This window comes from Cebus imitator, unplaced genomic scaffold (assembly GCF_001604975.1).
Source record: "Cebus imitator isolate Cc_AM_T3 unplaced genomic scaffold, Cebus_imitator-1.0 Scaffold52, whole genome shotgun sequence".
In the NCBI taxonomy this organism is placed as follows: Eukaryota; Metazoa; Chordata; class Mammalia; order Primates; family Cebidae; genus Cebus; species Cebus imitator.
In genome coordinates, this window is record NW_016107367.1 from 978,429 (window position 1) to 998,199 (window position 19,771).

General features: G+C 48.0%; 1 protein-coding gene across 1 annotated transcript in view; it reads right to left on the bottom strand.

The window, feature by feature from the left end:
* The window catches only part of TECPR2 (tectonin beta-propeller repeat containing 2), a 133,385-nt gene that overhangs the window by 63,032 nt on the left and 50,582 nt on the right, over positions 1-19,771 (bottom strand). Inside the window, exons 5-8 of the mRNA XM_017528066.2 lie at positions 18,383-18,540; positions 7,300-7,612; positions 3,844-3,976; positions 632-964 (exon numbers count right to left, since the gene is read on the bottom strand). Coding sequence (XP_017383555.1) covers positions 632-964; positions 3,844-3,976; positions 7,300-7,612; positions 18,383-18,540 — 937 coding nt within the window. The remainder of the gene's footprint in view (positions 1-631; positions 965-3,843; positions 3,977-7,299; positions 7,613-18,382; positions 18,541-19,771) is intronic.

Consider the following 19,771-nt stretch of genomic DNA (forward strand, 5'->3'; position numbering starts at 1 on the left):
GTGCTCACTACCAGAGCGGGAGAGGAGGAGGAGGCAGGGCCCAAACCACCAGCTACTGGGTACTGTGCTCACTACCAGAGCGGGAGAGGAGGAGGAGGCAGGGCCAAAACCACCTACTGGGTACTGTGCTCACTGGGTGCTGTGTACCCATGCAACAAACCAGTGCATGAGCCCCCTGTATTTAAAATAAATGTTGAAAAAAAAAAGAAAAATATTCCATGTTAAATCCCATATTTGGTAGCATATCCAACACTAAACATAAAATGTCCCAACTATTTACCAGCACAGGTCTTCCTGTTTCCACGACTTTCCACCCAGGCTCACAGAATCTCTGGTTTTATCAATGGTATAAACATTTTAATTTAAATATTGAAAAGTACAACACCAAGATCCTTTAAACAGGGTGGTGAGTACACAGGTATATGTCCTGTCATCATTTAGACCTTACAGTGTGTATGTGTATTTTCTGTTAATGTGTGAAGTATTTTGCAGTAAAGCTCCTTTGGGGAAGAAATGTGTGTGTTCTTTGCTTTTGGATGAATGGGCCAGTGCTCACTCAGTGAGCAGTGGCATTCCCAGAGAATCTGGAAAGACTGCCCCCAGGTGGGTATGTGCCAGCTACAGAGGGTACCTGTCTTCTTCTTCTTCTTCTTCCTTTTCACTTTGATAGGCTTCACGACAAGCTCCTGGTCAAAGTCCTCCGAGCTGATGGCGTTGAATCTCTGCGAGGGCGGCTGGCTGCCCTTGCCCAGCTCAGGGGCGGCCTGGAGCCCAGGAGGTAGGAGCCCAGAGCCACTGTCGGTGGAGTTGAGTGAGCTGCTCCTGCTCCTTGGCTCACTGGCCACAGAGCTGGCCGCAGAAGAGCCTCTGAGCCTGGTCTCAGAAATGGTGGCCCCTGGCAGCTTCTCTGCTTGCTGCACGTGGACTCGCTCTGAGCATCCGGACACCTCCAAACCATCTCTCACTGAGAAAGAAGAGTCTGGTTTTACCACTGGTTATCCGAGAGAGCTGATGTGCACTTAACCAGCTCTGGGAGCCCTAAATACCAGTTGTCACAGAGGTGCCAGCCGACTAAAGAACTGAACGACTCTAAATTCATAGAAACCAGCAAAACTGAAACAATCACACAAAGGAGTCTAAGAAATAGTTTTTGTTCTCCAAGAAGCTCATATATTAAAATCAGTAAAATAATTTCCCATAGTTGTATTTTTAAAGCAACTCAATAGTAAGGACAGGTTGGGTGCGGTGGCTCCCACCTATAATCTCAACACTTTGGGAGGCCGAGGTGGGGAGATCACTTGAGCTCAGGAGTTCAAGACCAGCCTGGGCAACATGGCGAAAACCTGTCTCTAGCAAAATACAAAAAATTAGCAGGGTGTTGTGAGGCATGCCTGTAGTCCTAGCTACTCAGGAGGCTGAGGTGGGAGAATCATTTGAGCTTGGGAGGTGGAGGTTGCAGTGAGCTGAGATCATGCCACTGCACTCCAGCCTGTGAGACAGAGTGAGGCCTGTCTCAAAAAAAAAAAAGTAGAAAAATACCACTAAGAATACAGTATTTCTCACTCAGATTTACAAATTCTTTATAAATGAGAGATGCTTGCGCATAACAAAACAGCTTGATTATACTTCATACTTAAGACTATGCCTTGAATATATTTTAAAATTATTCAAAGGGCATTTGAAAAATATATGTGTATCTATAATTAAATTTCTTGAAATGGAAAGAGGGAAAGGTAATTTTCCATTAGAACAAACTCAAGACAGAGAAGTCCGTTACTACACAGTCAGCATCGAGGCAAGTAGACAGCAGAGTGAGGAGCAGGCATGTGAGTCCCTGTGCCCTGTCCTGACATCAAGGGCCAGTGAGCTTCCACTGTAGTGGACTCATCCTTCCTGCAACATGACACCACAGGGCACGAGGCCAGAGCAATCCCAGCTGCAGCACCCTCAACACAAGACCGCTGCCCACTTTGATCCATTCGCCATCCTCTCATTATCACGGATCCTCTGAGTGCCAGACACAGGGTTGGCTGCTGGGATATAGCAGTCCATGAGACACAGCAATTCCTGCCCTTGAAGCACCCCCATTCTACTGAGGGCATGTGGTAGGGGCAGACTGTAGCCTATGGAGTGTGCACCGGAAACTGGAGGGGCAGATTCTGCTCTGAAGCAGCTTGTTGAAGATTACGCAAGTTAATGGTGGATCTTGCCTAGAGCTGCCCAGTCCAATAGGCAGCCACCAGCCACTTGTAACTATTTAAATTCAAATTGATCAAAATTAAACAAAATTTAGGCCAGGCGCAGTGGCTTATGCCTGTAATCCCAGTACTTCAGGAGGCTGAGGTGGGAGGATTGCCTGAGCTCAGGAGTTTGAGACCAGCCTGGGCAACATGGTAAAACCCCATCTCCACTAAAATGCAAAAAATTAGCTGGGTGTGGTGATGCACACCTGTAATCCCAGCTACTCAGGAGGCTAAGGCAGGAGAATCACTTGAACCTGGGAGATGGAGGCTGCAGTGAGCAGAGACTACTCCACTGCACTCCAGCCTGGGATACAGAGCAAGACTCCATCTCAAAAAAAAAATTTTTTTTTAATTTAAAATTCATCCCTCAGCTGTACTTGCCATACTGAAAGTACTCAGCAGCCACACATGGACAGTGCCTGCCTACCAGACGGGGCAGATGAGAGCATTTTCATCACTGCAGAAAGCTCTGGGGGCAGCAAAGGCCTAGAGCTTAGCCTGGTGGCTCCAAGTCACCACGCTTCCTGAAAGCCATGCTGCCCCTTTGATTATACTGTCTGAGGGGCCCCCAGCTCATAAACTCAAGAGTCAGAGCTCATTCACTTCTTACACAAATTATATTTTGGAGTATTCACCCCAGCTTGCCCTCTCTGACTTCAGAGGTAACGGCAGTGAGGAGGAGGTGATGGGTCCACATGGCTGCTGCTGCCAGCATTAGGAAAAAGTTCCCTGAGGAACCCAAATATATAAAGCATGTGCATGTCTGCACGAGGACACATATTAGGATTCTTTGCTCATTAAAATTTGGGCTTATATGAATTACCAAAAAATGTCAAAAGCACAGAGAAAAATCATCCTACCAGGAAGAACTGAGCTCAGGGTAAATGGCATGTCCCAGGTGCCAGATTTAAATCTTCTAAAATCTTATGCAAATCTATGTCTTTTGGAGCATTAATCCCACATACTGTCGCAGACGGAGATCAGGGATCCGTAAAGTGGTTTCTGATTTTGCCTTCCTCCTTTCTCAATCTCCCCATCTTCCACAACCACGAAAGCAACTCCATCAAATGTGAGACTATCTGATGTAAGCCTTAAAGTAGGTAACTTTCAAGAAATGTACTGTAAATATTATTTTAAGAATCAGAGAAAACCCTCCAAACCCTCCATGTTTAAATAAAGTTGCAACAGTTTAGCAAAATAATAGTATGTTTTTGGTTTTGTTTTTGAGATGGGGTCTCACTCTGTCACCCAGGCTGGAGTACAGTGGTGCGATCTTGGCTCACAGCAAACTGCCTCCAGGCTCAAGCGATCCACTGCCTCAGCCTCCCAAGTAGCTAGGACCACAGACACACGCCACCAGGCCCAGCTAACTTTTTGTATTTTTGGTAGAGACAGGGTTTCACCATGTTGCCCAGGCTGGTCTTGAACTCCTGAGCTTAAGTGATCCACCCACCTCAGCCTCCAAAAGTGCTCGGATTACAGGCGTGAGCCACTGTGCCTGGCCCAATAGTAAGTTTGATCAGTTATTAACCACAATTACAAACAACAGAGTATAGTACTTCCCATCATACACATGGCACATTTCATAATAAATACAAACCTATTGATGTTAGTCCTTCAGGCCTGCTTGAAATTCTTATAATGTTCCTATCTCCTTTCAAGAAAAATATTTCATTTTCTGTGCATGAAACAGACACAATATCACCGGATCCTTCCAAACCAGCAATTGTGGCCTGTCCAAAAAAAAAAAAAAAAATCACAAAACTAAACAATGGTAACAGCTCAAAGCATAAAAATGCATGTGAGAGAGTCCAAATCAGTCAAATGATAACTGCACTTTACTATGGCAACTTTCTGGGAACTCCTAAAGTAATTCAATCCAAAGTTAGGTAACATCTGACAGATTGGTAAGCGGGATCTGAAGCACCTCCTGGCAGGGTGGGGCCTCAGTCATCTCCGACCCACATGCCACCCTGCCCTTGTCCCTGCTGCAGGTGCACCAGCCCTGCCAGGCCAGTCCCAGCCCTGTTCCTCCATGGCTCATGTGTCTGGCATGTGCTTCTCTTTCTGCTCGAATTCCTTTCCTGTCCCTGTTCGCTGGGGGAGTTCCAGCTCTCTCCAGATGCCACCTACATGGGAAGCAGCCTCTGACACGCTCGCCTACGCTGCAATGCCCAGGGCGCTCAGGGTTCACAGCACCTTATCCAAACCTTCGCTTGGTGCCCCACTCCTGGGCTGGAATAACGTGCTGAGACATCTGGGTCCCCCTGCTGTGTGCACTCCTGCAGGAGAGGCCAGTGTGCACCACAACTCATGGGTTTCAAATGAATACATGAAGGGAGGGGAGTCCCTCCAGCATTATCTGGAAGCGGGTGGCAACACAACACAGGACATCCCGAGCCCACATGACTTAAAGGAAGTCTTTGCTTTGCAGTCAACAGTGCAAATAAGAGACTAGTCTGTTGTAGAAGATAAGGAGAGTCTACGTTCTTTGCCAATTTTAAATAACTGATGGACAGCTGCAACATAACATTTGTTTCTGAAAGCTGCCAGTCACCCGGTCACTGGACGGTCTAGACTCTAAGGGTGACTGCAACAACTGTCCCAGACGGTCCCCTGTCTCCATTTCTCTGCCTATAAAATGAAGTTAATTATACCTACTGGGTAAAGCATTGGGTAAGTGCTCAGATGAAAAAACCAAAGCATCTTGATGCTACTAATTAATAAGCACATGTAAGTTCAAAAGGCACCCAGGGAAAGAAGTTCTCTGTAACTGAGGAAAGGGTGCAAAGATACCTTTCAAAATCTCCCTTATAAAATAAACAAACTCAAGGCTAAAAGGCACCTTGGTGATCCCTTTAAGTCAATGCTTCTTCCACCTCCACCCCATTTTACAGGAAAGGAAACCAGGCTCAGGCCGATAAGAGACTCTTGGTTAAAGGCAGAACCAGGCTAGAAGAGTAGAGTCTAGTTCTGCCCCCTGCCCTCCCAGGCCAGTTTTCTTTCTGCCAAACCAGTATTACCAGGCACGGCTGATAATAATTAAGAAGGCTTCAATGAGGAGAAGATGAACTTCATTTTCTGCTGACACACACCACATAAGAAAACCATTTATTTTCTTTTCTTTTTTTTTTTTTTTTTTTTTGAGTTGGAGTCTCACTCTGTCTCCCAGGCTGGAGTGCAGTGGCGTGATCTTGGCTCACTGCAACCTCTGCCTCCCAGGCTCATCATGCAATTCTCCCTGCTTGGGAGTATCTGGGACTACAGGCGCATGCCACCACACTTGGCTAATTTTTTTGTAATTTTTAGTAGAGATGGGGTTTTGCCATGTTGGCCAGGTTGGTCTTGAACTCCTGACCTCAGGTGATCCACCCGGCTCAGCCTCCCAAAGTGCTGAGATTACAGGCATGAGCCATGCCTGACCGAAAATCCTTTATTTTCTATAGTGAGGCTCTGCTTATAAGAGAATGGGGTGTCTGTCATCTGTCAGAGGCCTGCTGAGCTCAGAATGGAGAAATGTGAACAGGACAGGGTGTGGTCTAAGTCTGGGGGTGAGGAGCTGAGAGGGTGAGGCAGAGAGATTATTTTTCTTCTCTCTTTCTCTTTTTTTCCCCTGAGTTATAACCCAATACCCATATAGGGAGATTATTTTAAAAAGAGCAAGAGCTCTGCTCTTAAGGAGAAACTGAATCTAAACAACTTTGTTTAAAATTCCTAAATCTGTCTGTAATGATAATCTGTTATCATCTTGATTTAAGCAGAAATTGTTTCCTCCCATGAGTTTAATGATGTTGGAAATTTGCCCAAGATATGTTGCTAAGTAAAGAAAACAGAATAAAAAACAAACAAACAAACAAACAAAACAAGTGGCAAAATGATGTGGCTCCACTTGAGTCCGAAGACAGGGGCAAAACAACAGGACTGAAAGCGCACTGAGGGAAGGCCCTCCTCAGGGACTGAAATTCTCTGCTACTGTTTCTGTTTTTGGTTTGTCTGTTTTTGAGATAGAGTTTCACTCTGCCACCCAGGCTGGAGTTGCAATCTTGGTTCACTGAGCCCTGCCTCTGCTACTGCTTCTGTCATATTTGAGTTATCACTGTATGTGCTCATAGTAATTTGATAGTCAGAAAAAACATGACCCAAATAGATTATAAAGAACAAGATCAGGCTAGGCACAGTGGCTCACGCCTGTAATCCTAGCACTTTGTGAGGCCAAGATGGGTGGATCACCTGAGGCTGGGAGTTTGAGACCAGCCTGACCAACAAGGAGAAACCCTGTCTCTACTGAAAATACAAAATTAGCCAGGTGTGGTGGTGCATGCCTGTAATCCTAGCTACTCAGGAGGCCAAGGCAGGAGAATTGCTTGGACCTGGGAGGTGAGGCAGAGGTTGTAGGGAGCCAAGATCATGGGATTGCACCCCAGCCTGGACAACAAGAGTGAAGAAACTCCGTCTCAAAAAAACCCAAAAAAACAAAAAACAAGGCCAGGCATGGTGACTCATGCCTGTAATCCCAGCACTTTGGGAGGCTGAGGCAGGTGGATCACTTGAGGTCAGGAGTTTGAGACCAGCCCGGCCAACATGGTAAAACCCTGTCTGTCTCTACTAAAAAAACAACAACAAAAAAAATTAGCCAGGCATGGTGGTACGTGCATATAATTCCAGCTACTCGGGAAGCTGAGGCAGAAGAATCACTTGAACCCAGGAGGCAGAGGTTGCAGTGAGTCAAGATCATGCCACTGTACTCCAGCCTGGGTGACAGAGGAGGACACAGTTCCCCCTCAAAAAAGAACAAGTTTAATTTTGTGCTTACATACAAAAAACATACATAATTTCTGGGTAGATAATTGGACCTAAAGGTCAAAACCAAATTTTTTTTCAAATCTATAAAAATTATCAAACCTTCATTTGATTTCCTTGACTGGCCCAAAGGAAAAGTAAAGTGTAAATCAATACTGCTCCTTTTAGCATTCTGAGAGCCCTGAGCAGAACAGTCCATAGAGAAACTTTCTCCTGCCTACCGACACCAAAGATATGGCAGCATCCCTTCACTTACCTGGTTGACTGTGTCTAGGAGATAGATACTATATTCATTCCAACTCAACACCCAGCCTTCTTGAAAGAAACAGGAAACAAGCCCCAGATGCCTCTCAGGTAAGCTGCAACTTCCCCTGTTGGGGGATTCCAGACGCGGGTGCAGTTCAAAAGGCTTGACTTCCCCGGCAAAAGCATCTTTTAAGATAAATGTGGCTTGAACAGTTCCGTGGACATCAGCCTTCCACAGCCGGAGCCCAGGCCGTGACGCATACAAGGTTAGATCACTTTGCTTACAGAGTCCTGGTATAAAACAAGCACCAAATTTCCCAGTACTAAAATTAGAAGAAAGAAAGAACAAAAGACAGACATGGACGGATTTAAAGTAGTGCAGTTGTCAACCCCTATTACTAAGTACAACAAGAATTTTTGGCTAAGAAAATAATTAATTTTTTACTCTTTCTACTGTTTGTTTTTTTGGCAGTTAAACCACACTGTCATCCCTGTACCCACAGAGGTCCTACCACACCCTAACAGGTATGTGCCCCATTAGCACACAGGGACTCATTCACTGAGTACCCACATAGCTTGCACCACACCTGGCACTTGATCCCAGTCTCATGCCTAAGCCTCACAACAACCACGTGTGGCAGATATAGTCACGCACCACATAACATTTTAGTCAGGCTGGGCGCAATGGCTCATGCCTGTAATCCCAGCACTTTGGGAGGCCAAGGCGGGTGGATCACCCAAGGTCAGGAGTTCGAGACCAGCCTAGCCAACATGGTGAAATCCCTCCTCTACTAAAAATACAAAAATTAGCTGGGCATGGTGGCGCATGCCTATAATCCCAGATACTGGGAGGCTGAGGCAGGAGAAATTGCTTGAACCTAGGAGGTGGAGGTTGCAGTGAGCTAAGATCATGTCATTGCACTCCTGTCTGGGTGACAGAGCAAGACTCTGTTTCTAAAACAACAACAACAACAAATCATTTTAGTCAATGATGGACTGCAAATACAACAGTGGTCCCATAAGATTATAATACCATATTCTTATGGTAGCTTTTCTGTGTTTAAACACACAAACACTTAACTTTGTGCTACAGCTGCCTAAAGTATTCAGTACAGTCACACGTGGTGCAGGTCTGTAGCCCAGAAACAATATGCCGCCCCATTTCGCCCAGGTGTGGAGTAGGCTGTACCTACCACCTAGGCCTGTCGGTACACACCATGCTGTTCACACAACGAAGACATCACCTAATAATGCATTTCTCATAGCATATCCCTGTTGCTAAGGGACACATGACTATATCACAACTCCCGTTTTGGAGGAGAGGAAACCGAGGCAGAAGGTGAAGAATCCAGGTCTGCTCATTCTGTCCCTGCTCTGACTCTGTTGCTTCTGATATCTCATTGCTGTGCTCACCCCACATCCTGAATAAATGAGTGTCACAGCAACCCATCTATATTGCTGCCCTTTCAGAATTTTTCTAAACCCATCAGAGGCACCAATGTCCCTTCCTGTCCCCAAGCTTGATATTTTTTCTTTCTAAAATTACAAAATATCAGTACACAAACAAAAGAATATGCTATGTATACAGTTGTGGGTCACTTACTGATTGGGGACGTTCTGAGAAATATGTCATTAGGCAATGTCTTTGTCTGTGGACATCATAGTGTACTTACACAAGCCTAAATGGCACAGCCTATGACACATCCATACAGTCTAGCCCAGGGGTGTCCAATCTTTTGGCTTTCCTGGGCCACACTGGAAGAAGAATTGTCTTGGGCCACATATAAAATACACTAACAATAGCTGATGAGCAAAAAAAAAAAAATCACCAATTTTTTTTTTTTTTTTGAGACAGAGTTTTGCTCTTGTTGCCCAGGCTGGAGTGCAATGGCATGATCTGGGCTCACTACAGCCTCTGATTCCAGGTACAAGCAATTCTCTTGCCTCAGCCTCCTGAGTAGCTGGGATTACAGGTACGTGCCACCAGGCCCTGCTAATTTTGTATTTTTAGTAGAGATAGGGTTTCACCATGTTAGTCAGGGTGATCTTGAACTCCTGACCTCAAGTGATCCACCCACCTCGGCCTCCCAACGTGCTGGGATAATAGGCATAAGCCACCACACGTGGCCAAAAAGTCTCATGTTTTAAGAAAGTTTAAAGTTTTGTTGGGCTGTGGGTTGGACAAGCTTAGTCTAGCCTACGGCCCCTGGGCTGCAAACCTGTACTGCATGTGACTGTCCTTAACACTGCAGGCAGCTGTAACACAGTGATGAGTGCTTGCATATCTAAACATAGAAAACATTATGTGTGATGCTAAGACACCAGGTGATAGGAATCTTTTCAGCTCCATTATAGCCTTCTGCAACCACCGTCATACATGCAGTCCACCATTGAGTGAAATGTCATTATGCAGGGCATAACTGTGTACATGTACATAGATGCATGCAGTTATGAAGCCTAGCAATGAAAGGTACACCTGAGAACCCACCCCTGAACTTAGGAAAGAAATCATCGGTCACCCAGACAATGGCCTCTTGTGTTCAAAATACTTCCTGCCCCTTGTGCCCCAGATGGAACCACTGGACTGCATTTTGCCTTTATCATTTCCTTGCTTTTATTGTTGGTTTAATCACATATGTATGTATTGCTAAACACAAGATAATTTAGTATTGTTTATCTTTCATTTTTAGTAAAATGTATGATGCTAAGTGTATACTTTTGCAACTTGCTTTTTTTCACTTATGTTTCTCAGATTTCTCCGTGTTGATAAAAAGAAGCTGTCGAGCTCATTCATTTCTACTGCTGTATGGTATAGAAAGTCCTCACTCAGTGTCCACAGGTTCCTGGAAACAACAACTGTAAGCGAAATGACATAGAGCAGGTCCTCAGACAACATCATTTCCTTCAACAACGCTGGTGAGGAAAACACACTGGTTTTGTTACACGCTGTTTTGCTAAAGCTGCAGTTTCCAAGAAGCTATCAATGACATTAAATGAGGACTTAATGTATTCCACAATTTATTCACTTTCTTGTTGATGGATATTTCAATTATTAATCTTTTAAAAACTACTTTGAACAATTGTGCTATGAGCATTTCTGTACATGCCCTCCTAGCCCACATGTGTCAGAGTCTGTCAAGGACATTCAGGAGTGGAATTGGTGGGCTGTGGGGTAATTTCTGGGTTGCTGAGAGCATATTCAAGTTTAGAAGACAACTTCAAGCTTTTTTTTTTTTTTTTTCGGTCTTGTTGCCCAGGCTGGAGTGCAATGGCACGATCTCAGCTCAATGCAGCCTCTGCCTCCCGGGTTCAACCAATTCTCCCGCCTCAGCTTCCTGAGTAGCTGGTATTACAGGTCCCCCTCACCACGCCTGGCTAATTTTTGTATTTTTAGTAGAGATGAGGTTTTGCCATGTTGGCCAGGCTAGTCTCACACTCCTGACCTCAGGTGATTGTGTGCTTCAGCCTCCCAAAGCGCTGAGATTACAGGTGTGAGCCACCACGCCCAGCCCGACAACTTCAAGCTTTTTTTTTTTTTTGAGACGGAGTTTCGCTCGTTACCCAGGCTGGAGTGCAGTGGCGCCATCTCGGCTCACTGCAACCTCCGCCTCCTGGGTTCAAGCAATTCTCCTGCCTCAGCGTCCCGAGTAGCTGGGACTACAGGCACATGCCACCATGCCCAGCTAATTTGTGTATGTTTAGTAGAGACAGGGTTTCACCTTGTCGACCAGGATGGTCTCGATCTCTTGACCTCGTGATCCACCCGCCTGGGCCTCCCAAAGTGCTGGGATTACAGGCGTGAGCCACCGCGCCCGGCCAAGCCTTTTTAATATGATTCTCCCAACCTGAACTCCCACTGGCAATGTGAGTTCTCGTTGTTTCTCAGGCTTCTACCACAGTTCAAATGTAAGCATTTCAGTTCAGCCCTACGCCTGGCTGATTCCTTTTCCCAAATATTTCTCAAATTGTGAACAGCAGAAAGAGGACTGGTTTTAGAGCAAGCTCTGGGCTCAATGTCCAGCCCTGACACTTAGTGTGTACACAATTTGTGCAATTATTGAGCTTCTCTGGACCCATTTCCCATGTGTAAACCAGGCAGAGTAGCTCCCATCTCAAAGGATGAAGTGAGGAATGAATGAGATAACCTACATGATGCACAAAAGCAATGCTTGTGACACTAAGTCCCCACCAGCGTTCAACTGTCCAAATGAGGGTACAAGCAGCTGACGGCTGAGAGCCGCCTCCGTGCCACTGCCTTCCCACTAGACCTTGTCCAACTTGTGCTGTGCCTCTTCCCATGCTCCCTGCACACAGCGGCATACCCAGCCACAGAGGCCGCCCAGGGCCCACCCACACAGGCACACAGAGAGTTATTTTTTGCAGGGTTTTTCCACACACCAGAATCTCACAGGTCCCTCTGGTACTGCAGTAACTAAATCCCTTTGGATAGGGTCCAAGGAGGATATCATATATCAAATTCAGCTTTGAAATAATGATCGTTAGGATTAACCAAGGATGTTTTGACACCATGGATCTTTCATGGACAATTCTGTAAACAGCATCGTATCTGATTACTGCCTTTGGTGGGTTTATTCTGGAGAGGTCCTCTAAAGAGAGCAACCCAGAGGAATTCTGGCAAGGCAGCCCAAAACCTCTTCCTCCTGCCTTTCCTGTCAAATCAATTTCTCTTGGCGATCCAATTTTTAAATGTTTTCCTTCTATTTATAGGACCCTTGAAAAATCCCTTGTCATTTCCATTTTGACTGGTTCATCTTATGTAACTAAAGCACTCATGTTAACAAACATTTAGTGATTCCTACATCCTGTAAGACACAGTGTTTGGTGCTGTGGGTAAAATGAAGAATAAATAAGACGAGGTCCTCAGCCTGGCTCACAACACCACGGCTGACGCACCCGAGCAATTACAGCAGCATCTGGAAGCACCACATCTGAGGCTCTAAGAGCTGCTCAAGGAGCTCAGATCAAGGTGGTACATCTGAGTTGGCACGAGAAGGCGAGGTCCTTAACACCGAGCGGACTCTTGCCCCTGAAGGAAAGGGGAAAGAAGCCCTGCTGAGCACAGTCCTGGGAGTGGCTGGCTCTAAAACTGCTGAATAGCTGGGCATGATTGCTCACTCCTGTAATCCCAGCAATTTTGGAGGCCAATAAGGGAGAACTGCTTAAGCCCAGGAGTTTGAGAACAGCCTGGATGACATAAATTTAAAAATTTATCCAGACATGGTAGTGCCTGCGTCTATAGTCCTAGTTACTCTGGAGGTAGAGGGAGGAGGATCACCTAAGCCCAGGTGTTCAAGGCTGCAGTGAGCTGTGATCATGCGTCTGCACTCCAGCCTTGGTGACAGAGCAAGACCCTGTCTCTAAAAAAAAAACAAAAACAAACAAAAAAAACCTTCTGAAATGTGTGATGAGTGGGTTGGTCAAAGGCAGCAAAGTTGTGAAGAACCAACCAACCACAGTCAGGTACAAACTGTCCTAAGCCCCGACTCAGCCACCATCACTTGCAGTGCGATTCTGTGGTACTTGCCGGTACTTTCTGAATTTGACACTGAAACTCCAACTTTTAAGGTCTAAGCATTGCAGGATTCTAAAATCATAAAAAATTTAACATAATTTCTTAATTTTGGTAGAGATGATTTCCAGAAAACTCATTAATGACTTAAAACTCCTTTTATAGGCCACACTGTTATGAAAGGAGTGTTTTCTGGTGAACAAATTCTAGTTATAAAATAGCGTTTTTTGATTGTGCACATAATGTATGGTGCCACAGACCTAATATGCTGAAAGCTCACAGCACCCAAAATGGGGGCCTGAAAGTCTAAGCTGGGCGAGAGGAAGGATCCACAGAAGCCCTGCCACAGATCTCAGCAGCTAAACCCCCACCGCCACCCAAACAGATGGACTGGTGCCAGGCCTCCAGAACTGGCTGCTGGCTCTTACCCAGATGCAGGCGTCATACCTACAGATGGCTTCATCTCCTCCTCCCTCCCCAGGGCACTGGCTGCTGCCAGGGAGGACCTCCCCAAGCACACAGGAGACACAGTAACAGGTACGCAGAGGGCTCTGACACATGAAACAATACAACATAAATACACAGCATGGCAAACCTACGGTTGAGGGTGGCTGCGGTCTCCAAGGTTTTCTGGATGTAACACACGCGTCATCCAGTCTGAAGAGGTTCACAGACTCGATGGGAAGAGGACCCCTCGTTCCACCGGAGCCTCCCAGCCTGCCTGCACCTGCGTCCTGTGCTCAGTGCCCTGCCTTCCTCTAGAAGAATGTCTCTGGCCTGTTTCTGGTCAACCCCTACACTGCTGCCCATAAGCGGGCCCAACTGAGGCCACTGCCTGCACTGTTCCCACCAGCACTGCATTCCCTCCACAGGCACCCGCGTCACACACCAATGTGCTGCCACACGGTCCCTCTCCCAAAACTCCCACCAGGACACATGGTCCCCCTGGGCCCAACTATTTCTCTTTGTTCTCTTCTACAAAAACACTCCTCCCAAAAGCTGTCCATACTCACTGTCCACTCCTCTTTCAGCCCTTGCAATCCCTTGGCCCTGCGGAGGGAATGTGTAGGGTTGTGTAGGGTCTCCATGCTACTGACTCAGGCCCGTTTCAGTGACCCCAGCCCCGGGTCTCGAAGCAGCTGCTATATCCCTCCATGTGGCCTCCGACTCCTCTGACCCCCCAACTCCTGTTCTCTCCTGATGCCGTTTCCTCTTCTAGAACACGAGGCCTCCCCACATCTCCCTAGGCGAGCTCCTGTCGCATGCCAGCGGCTACACGCACAGCTCCCTGAGAGGCACAGCCGCCACCTACCTCCCATGCCAGCTCTCCGCTGCGGAGACAGGACACGGGGGTCCACAGCAGGCTGTGTCATCTCCTCCTCCTCCCCATGCCTTCAGGTGTCTCAGGGTCCATCCACGGCATGTCCACTCAGCCAGCTGCATAGACCACAGACCTAGGAATCATCTCCAACTCATCCCTCTCACATCCCAGAGCCAACGTGGCAGCAAATCTGTCAGCCCTGCCTTGGAGGCAGTCCCCCACCTATCCTGCCCGACCCTGCCATCTCCCACCTGGATCACCCAGAGCTCTTGCTGGCCCTGCTGAGCTGCCACACCTGCCCTCTCCAGTATATTCCAAACAGCAGCCAGAGTGACCTCCCCAGCTTGGCCTCAGCCCTCTGTGACTGGCCACAGCACTGGACCGAAAGCCCCCCGGACAGGGCTCACAAAGCTGATGGGAGGGGGCTCCCTGCGCCCTGCTCCACAGAGCCGGCCTGGCTGCTCAGATCCTCGATGCGCAGGACCCTCTGCCTCCAGGGCTTCTGTCCAAAGGTTTCTCGAACTAGTTGCCTCCTTGCTTCAGGAATCAGCCCAGGTTACCTCCTCAGAGGAGGCTTCCCTGCCATCCTGTTAAAGGGACACTGGTGTCTCCTGCTCCCCAGTCTCTGGCTCTGCACCCTCTGACATGTTTATCTGTTCACCATTCTGCATGCAGCTCCCTGAGACTAGAGATCTGTTCTGCCTTGTTCACAGCTGTCCCCAGATGAGGAGTACCTGGAGCAGCGCAGAGGCTCGGTGCAAAGCTCCAGTGCTGAATAATAATAGATATTCTCTGCATGGATTCATCCAATGTCAAGGTGTCAATGTCATCTGTATCTGGTGACCTCATTTTCCCCTCTGGCCAAGACTTCTTCCTCAGGCTCCAGACCTGTCCACAGAACTCTTTGGTGACTGCCACGTGGCCACCTGACAGGCCTATCAAATTCCCTATGTCCACAGCAGAGCTCCTCATGTTCTGACCTCTGGCCCAGGCTTCCCCAGTCTCCATCTCAGTCAATGGTTTCCCTGGACTCCCACGGCAGCCGCCCTGCCGCTTCCCTGGACTTCTGCAGCAGCCGCCTCCCCACCTCTCCCCTGGACTCCCGAGGCGGCCTCCTCCCCGCCGCTCCCCTGGACTCCCGAGGCGGCCTCCTCCCCGCCGCTCCCCTGGACTCCCGAGGCGGCCTCCTCCCCGCCGCTCCCCTGGACTCCCGAGGCGGCCTCCTCCCCGCCGCTCCCCTGGACTCCCGAGGCAGCCTCCCCACCACCTCTCCCCTGGACTCCCGAGGCGGCCTCCTCGCCGCCGCTCCCCTGGACTCCGTGGCGGTCTCCCCTCGCTGCTCTCGTGGACTCCTGAGGTAGCCTCCCCGCTGCTCCCCTGGACTCCCACAGCAGCCAGTGCCCTAGTCCCTTCTAGCTTCTTGAACATCTAAGCCTGGCCCAGTTGAGGTCTTGGCATATGCTGTTCCCTGAGCCTGGACTGTTCCTCCAGCAGCTCTTCCTAGGCTTTAGCTCAAATATCACCGCCCTGGTAGAGGCCTTTCCTGACCATCCTATCCAAAGGCAACATCCTGCCCCTCGCCAGCACTCCCTCATGTTTCACCCTGACATGAGGTGACTCCCTTTACAGCACTGACGCCTCTCCTCTCATCCTGCTGACCCGAGGTCTCTCCCGCCGTGTCTGAGGGCAGAGGCCTTGTCTCCTTGATGCCTCCTTACTCGCTGCCACGCCCCCGTGTACATAGCCAGTACCATTCACTGAACACTTGTGAGGGAAGCACTGCTTCCAGGGATAGACACACACAATAGTCTACAGCAGAACGCAAGCCTTTCAGACACACATTAAAAACATTTCCTTTTATTCTACTAGCCCCCATTTCTCCAGGGCTCAATAAAATCTCTCTCCTTCTGAGAAGGGACAAAGGGACACATTTATTTGTTTCTGCATCCTATAACAGTTCCTGGGGCAGAGTACTTTCAATCACTGTTCCTGAAAGGCCTGACAGAAGCACCAGGAGAGGGTTATAGGAACTGCTTGGAGCTCCACACAAGAGGATAAAGGGCCAAGTTTGTTTTTTGTTTTCGTTTTTGTTATTTTGAGATGCAGTCTCACTCTGCCACCCAGGCTGGAGTTTAGTGGCGCAATCTCAGCTCACTGCAACCTTCATTTCCTGGGTTCAAGCGATTTTCCTGCCTCAGCCTCCCGAGTAACTGGGATTACAGCCACCACACCCGGCTAATTTTTGTATTTTTAGTAGAGACAGGATTTCTCCAGGTTGGGTCAGGCTGGTCTTAAACTCCTGACCTCAGGTGATCACCTGCCTTGGCCTCCCAAAGTGCTGGGATTATAGGTGTAAGCCATTGTGCCTGGCTATTTTTGTGTTTTTAATAGAGAGAAGTTTTCATCATGGTGGCCAGGCAGGTCTTGAACTCCTGACCTCAAGCGATCTGCCTGCCTGGGCCTCCCAAAGAGTTGGAATTACAGGCATGAGCCACTGCGTCCAGCCAAGGGCCAGATTTTAAGAGAGGTTGTTGAGAATCGGACCCACCTGAAAGGTAATCGGTTTTCAATCCCTCTCTTTACACCCTGCCTTCCTTCCAAAAAGACACAGTGCAGTAAGACATTGACAGATGAACCAGGATAAAATGCCAGAGGAACAGGATATTGGCAGAGGGAATGTCAGAACTAAGATCTGCAGGAGCATAAATTCCACCGAGTTCTCTGGGGGCCAGCAGTGAGGCTGCAGATACAAAAGGCCAGATTGTTGATGGGATTAAGATGTTCAGCACGGAAAACAGAAGTCAAAGGGGAGGGATGAGGGTGTCTTTTAATGGCTGCAGGGCTGCCAGGCAGAAAAGACAATCAACTTTTGTGTTGCTGCAAAGCCCAGAATCAGAATAACGGACGGTGATTACAACCACAGGGGCTGGCTCCACCTGTCTGCTTCACCCAACTCTCAAGGACGGCCTGTCACCAATGGCACCAGCCTCAGGGCCTCATCGACGTCTGCCAATCTCACCATGTCTCCCAGTCTCTGCTGTCACTCTCTACAAGGCCACCCACAAGCCCTCCCCATGTGCGGTGACCATCAGCTACCCTGCCCCCCATTCTATGTAGGCAAACAGTGCCCCTTCCTGGGAGACACAAGACTGGAACTCCTCAGCTCCCATCGGCCAACCCATGACTGCAGACTCATCAACTCATGATCTGTGCTGATGCCACCCCCTGCTGCCCACCCCCACCCTGGCCCCAGTGCTCCTTCTCCTCAGCATAAGGAGGGGTCAGCTCCACCACTCTGCCTACCCCTCCTCACCCCATCCCCATGCAAACTTGCTGCAGAGTCCTACAAGCGTGTTTTATGGGCTAGGGTGGGGATGATGAATTACAGGTCCCCCAGGTGTTCCAGCTGCCTTTTCCCACACAGCTGGTGTGGCAAGTGGACTTCTCACTCCCTTCCTCCACATCACCAGTCAAAGGAGGAACGATCTCTCAACCTGGAAGCCATGACTTCAGGATGTCTTCCTTGACCCTTCAGCTGGACAAAAGTGTGTCTAAACTCACACAGCATCCTGTGTCCATATACCAAAAGACAATCAACTTTTGTGTTGCTGCAAAGCCCAGAACATAGAATAACGGACGGTGGCTGTGACCACAGAGGCTGGCTCTACCTGTCTGCCTCGCCCAACTCTCTAGGACACCACCAACTTCGGGGCCTCACCAATGCCTGCCAATCTCACCATGTCTCCCAGTCCATTTTGGTCCATAGCAGCTAACACAACCGTCAACAAGTGTTCTATCTGCATTTCCATTTCCATGACGGAGGGCTCAGATCTGCCACGTTCACCACATCACTGCGGAGCCTGCCACAGTGCACAGGGGCACATGGTAGACAGGTGCTGAATAACGAGCCCCATGACCCTGACTCCTCACCAGAGCTGGGTGGAGAAGGAGCCTACACAAGGAACAGACAGACCAGGCCACTGCTGAGGCTTTTCCAGGCTGACTGTGGCACCCTGCAAGGCAAAGTGGCTGTGTGTGCAGGCTCCTGCAGCTCTCTGACAAGAGGAACCACTCTTCTCATCTGGCTCTGGGAGGAGGAATCCTAGGCAGGCACAGGGCCCCACCAGGAACCTCCGGCTTAGAGCTGCTGTGGGCTTGCATTCATCAAATAGAAAACCCTAAAAGCACCTTCTACAACAAGGTCCAGCATTCAGGCCAAACTGGAAAACTTGTGAAACTTACCTTTTCCTTGGTTGTGTTCCAATTTGCCTTACAGACTTTTCTTCAGTGTAAAAGAGCAGACTTCTTTGCAGAGTGGAGACAAGCAGCACTTTCTGGCTGTAATCCAGCTGCACAATGGAAGACGGCTCCTCCAACACCAGCTGGGAGTTACAGAGCCCCTGGCAGAGAAAGTCCGGTCACACCTCACATCGGCACCAGGCTAAAGAACGAACCTCCCCTAGGACATATCAGTGTCATTCCTGCAAGCGGTGCGTAGGTCAACTTGTGTCTTACCACATATGCTTTCACTCTCTATAGACTCAGCCTCAGCCCACCGCAGTGAGATGATCTGACTGATGGGAAAACAGTCCATACTAACATCTCTCTCGTGCTACATCCACTTTGACAAAAAACATTTTAAAATTTGCATAATTTTAAAAAACATGTTCTCAGTAGATATACTCTTCAGTGTGCACTGCAGCCGGCTCAGGGATGACGCAGTAAACATGTGGAGTTCCAAGAGGAATCCATAAAGACCTAAACAGAAATATGCTTCACCGTGTCTACTACTTATTCTATTACAGAACAATGGAATGGAACTTTCTATAAAATTATTGTGAACATGATCAGCTCTATAAGTTCATATTACAGTCTCCCCTCACAAAGGGTTCAAAGCAGTTTTGAGGACATTATGCCAACTGAAATACATTATGCCAACTGAAATACATTATGCCAACTGAAAGGGTCATAGGAAACAGGAGGTTAGAAGAAATTAAATGTGATTAAATATATAAAATGCTATTAATATAAAGTGATACTTTATAAGACCAGCCTGGATAACACTGTGAGATCCTGTCTCTACAAATTTTTTTTTTTTTTTAGATGGAGTCTTACTCCATGGCCAGGCTGAAGTACAGTGGCGCGATCTCAGTTCACCACAACCTCCGCCTCCCAGGTTCAAGCAATTCTCCTGCCTTGGCCTCCTGAGTAGCTGGGAATACAGGTGCTCACCACTGCACCCAGCTAATTTTTTGTATTTTTAGTAGGGACAGAGTATCATCATGTTAACCAGGATGGTCTTGATCTCCTGACCTCATGATCCACCTGCCTCAGCCTCCCAAAGTGCTGGGATTATAGGCGTGAGCCAGTGCACCTGGCCCCCCAATTTTTTTTAATTAGCCAGGCATGTTGGCATATGCCTATGGTCCCAGCTAATTGGGAGGCTGAGACAGAAGGATCATTTGAGCCCAGGAGTTCAGGTTACAGTGAGTTGTGATCACACCACTGCACTCCAGTCTAGGTAACAGAGCAAGACTGTCTTTAAAACAAACAAACAAACAAAAAAAACCATCATATTTTCTATATTAATACAAAATAAAATTCTAGAAGGCATTTGACTGCTACCACAAA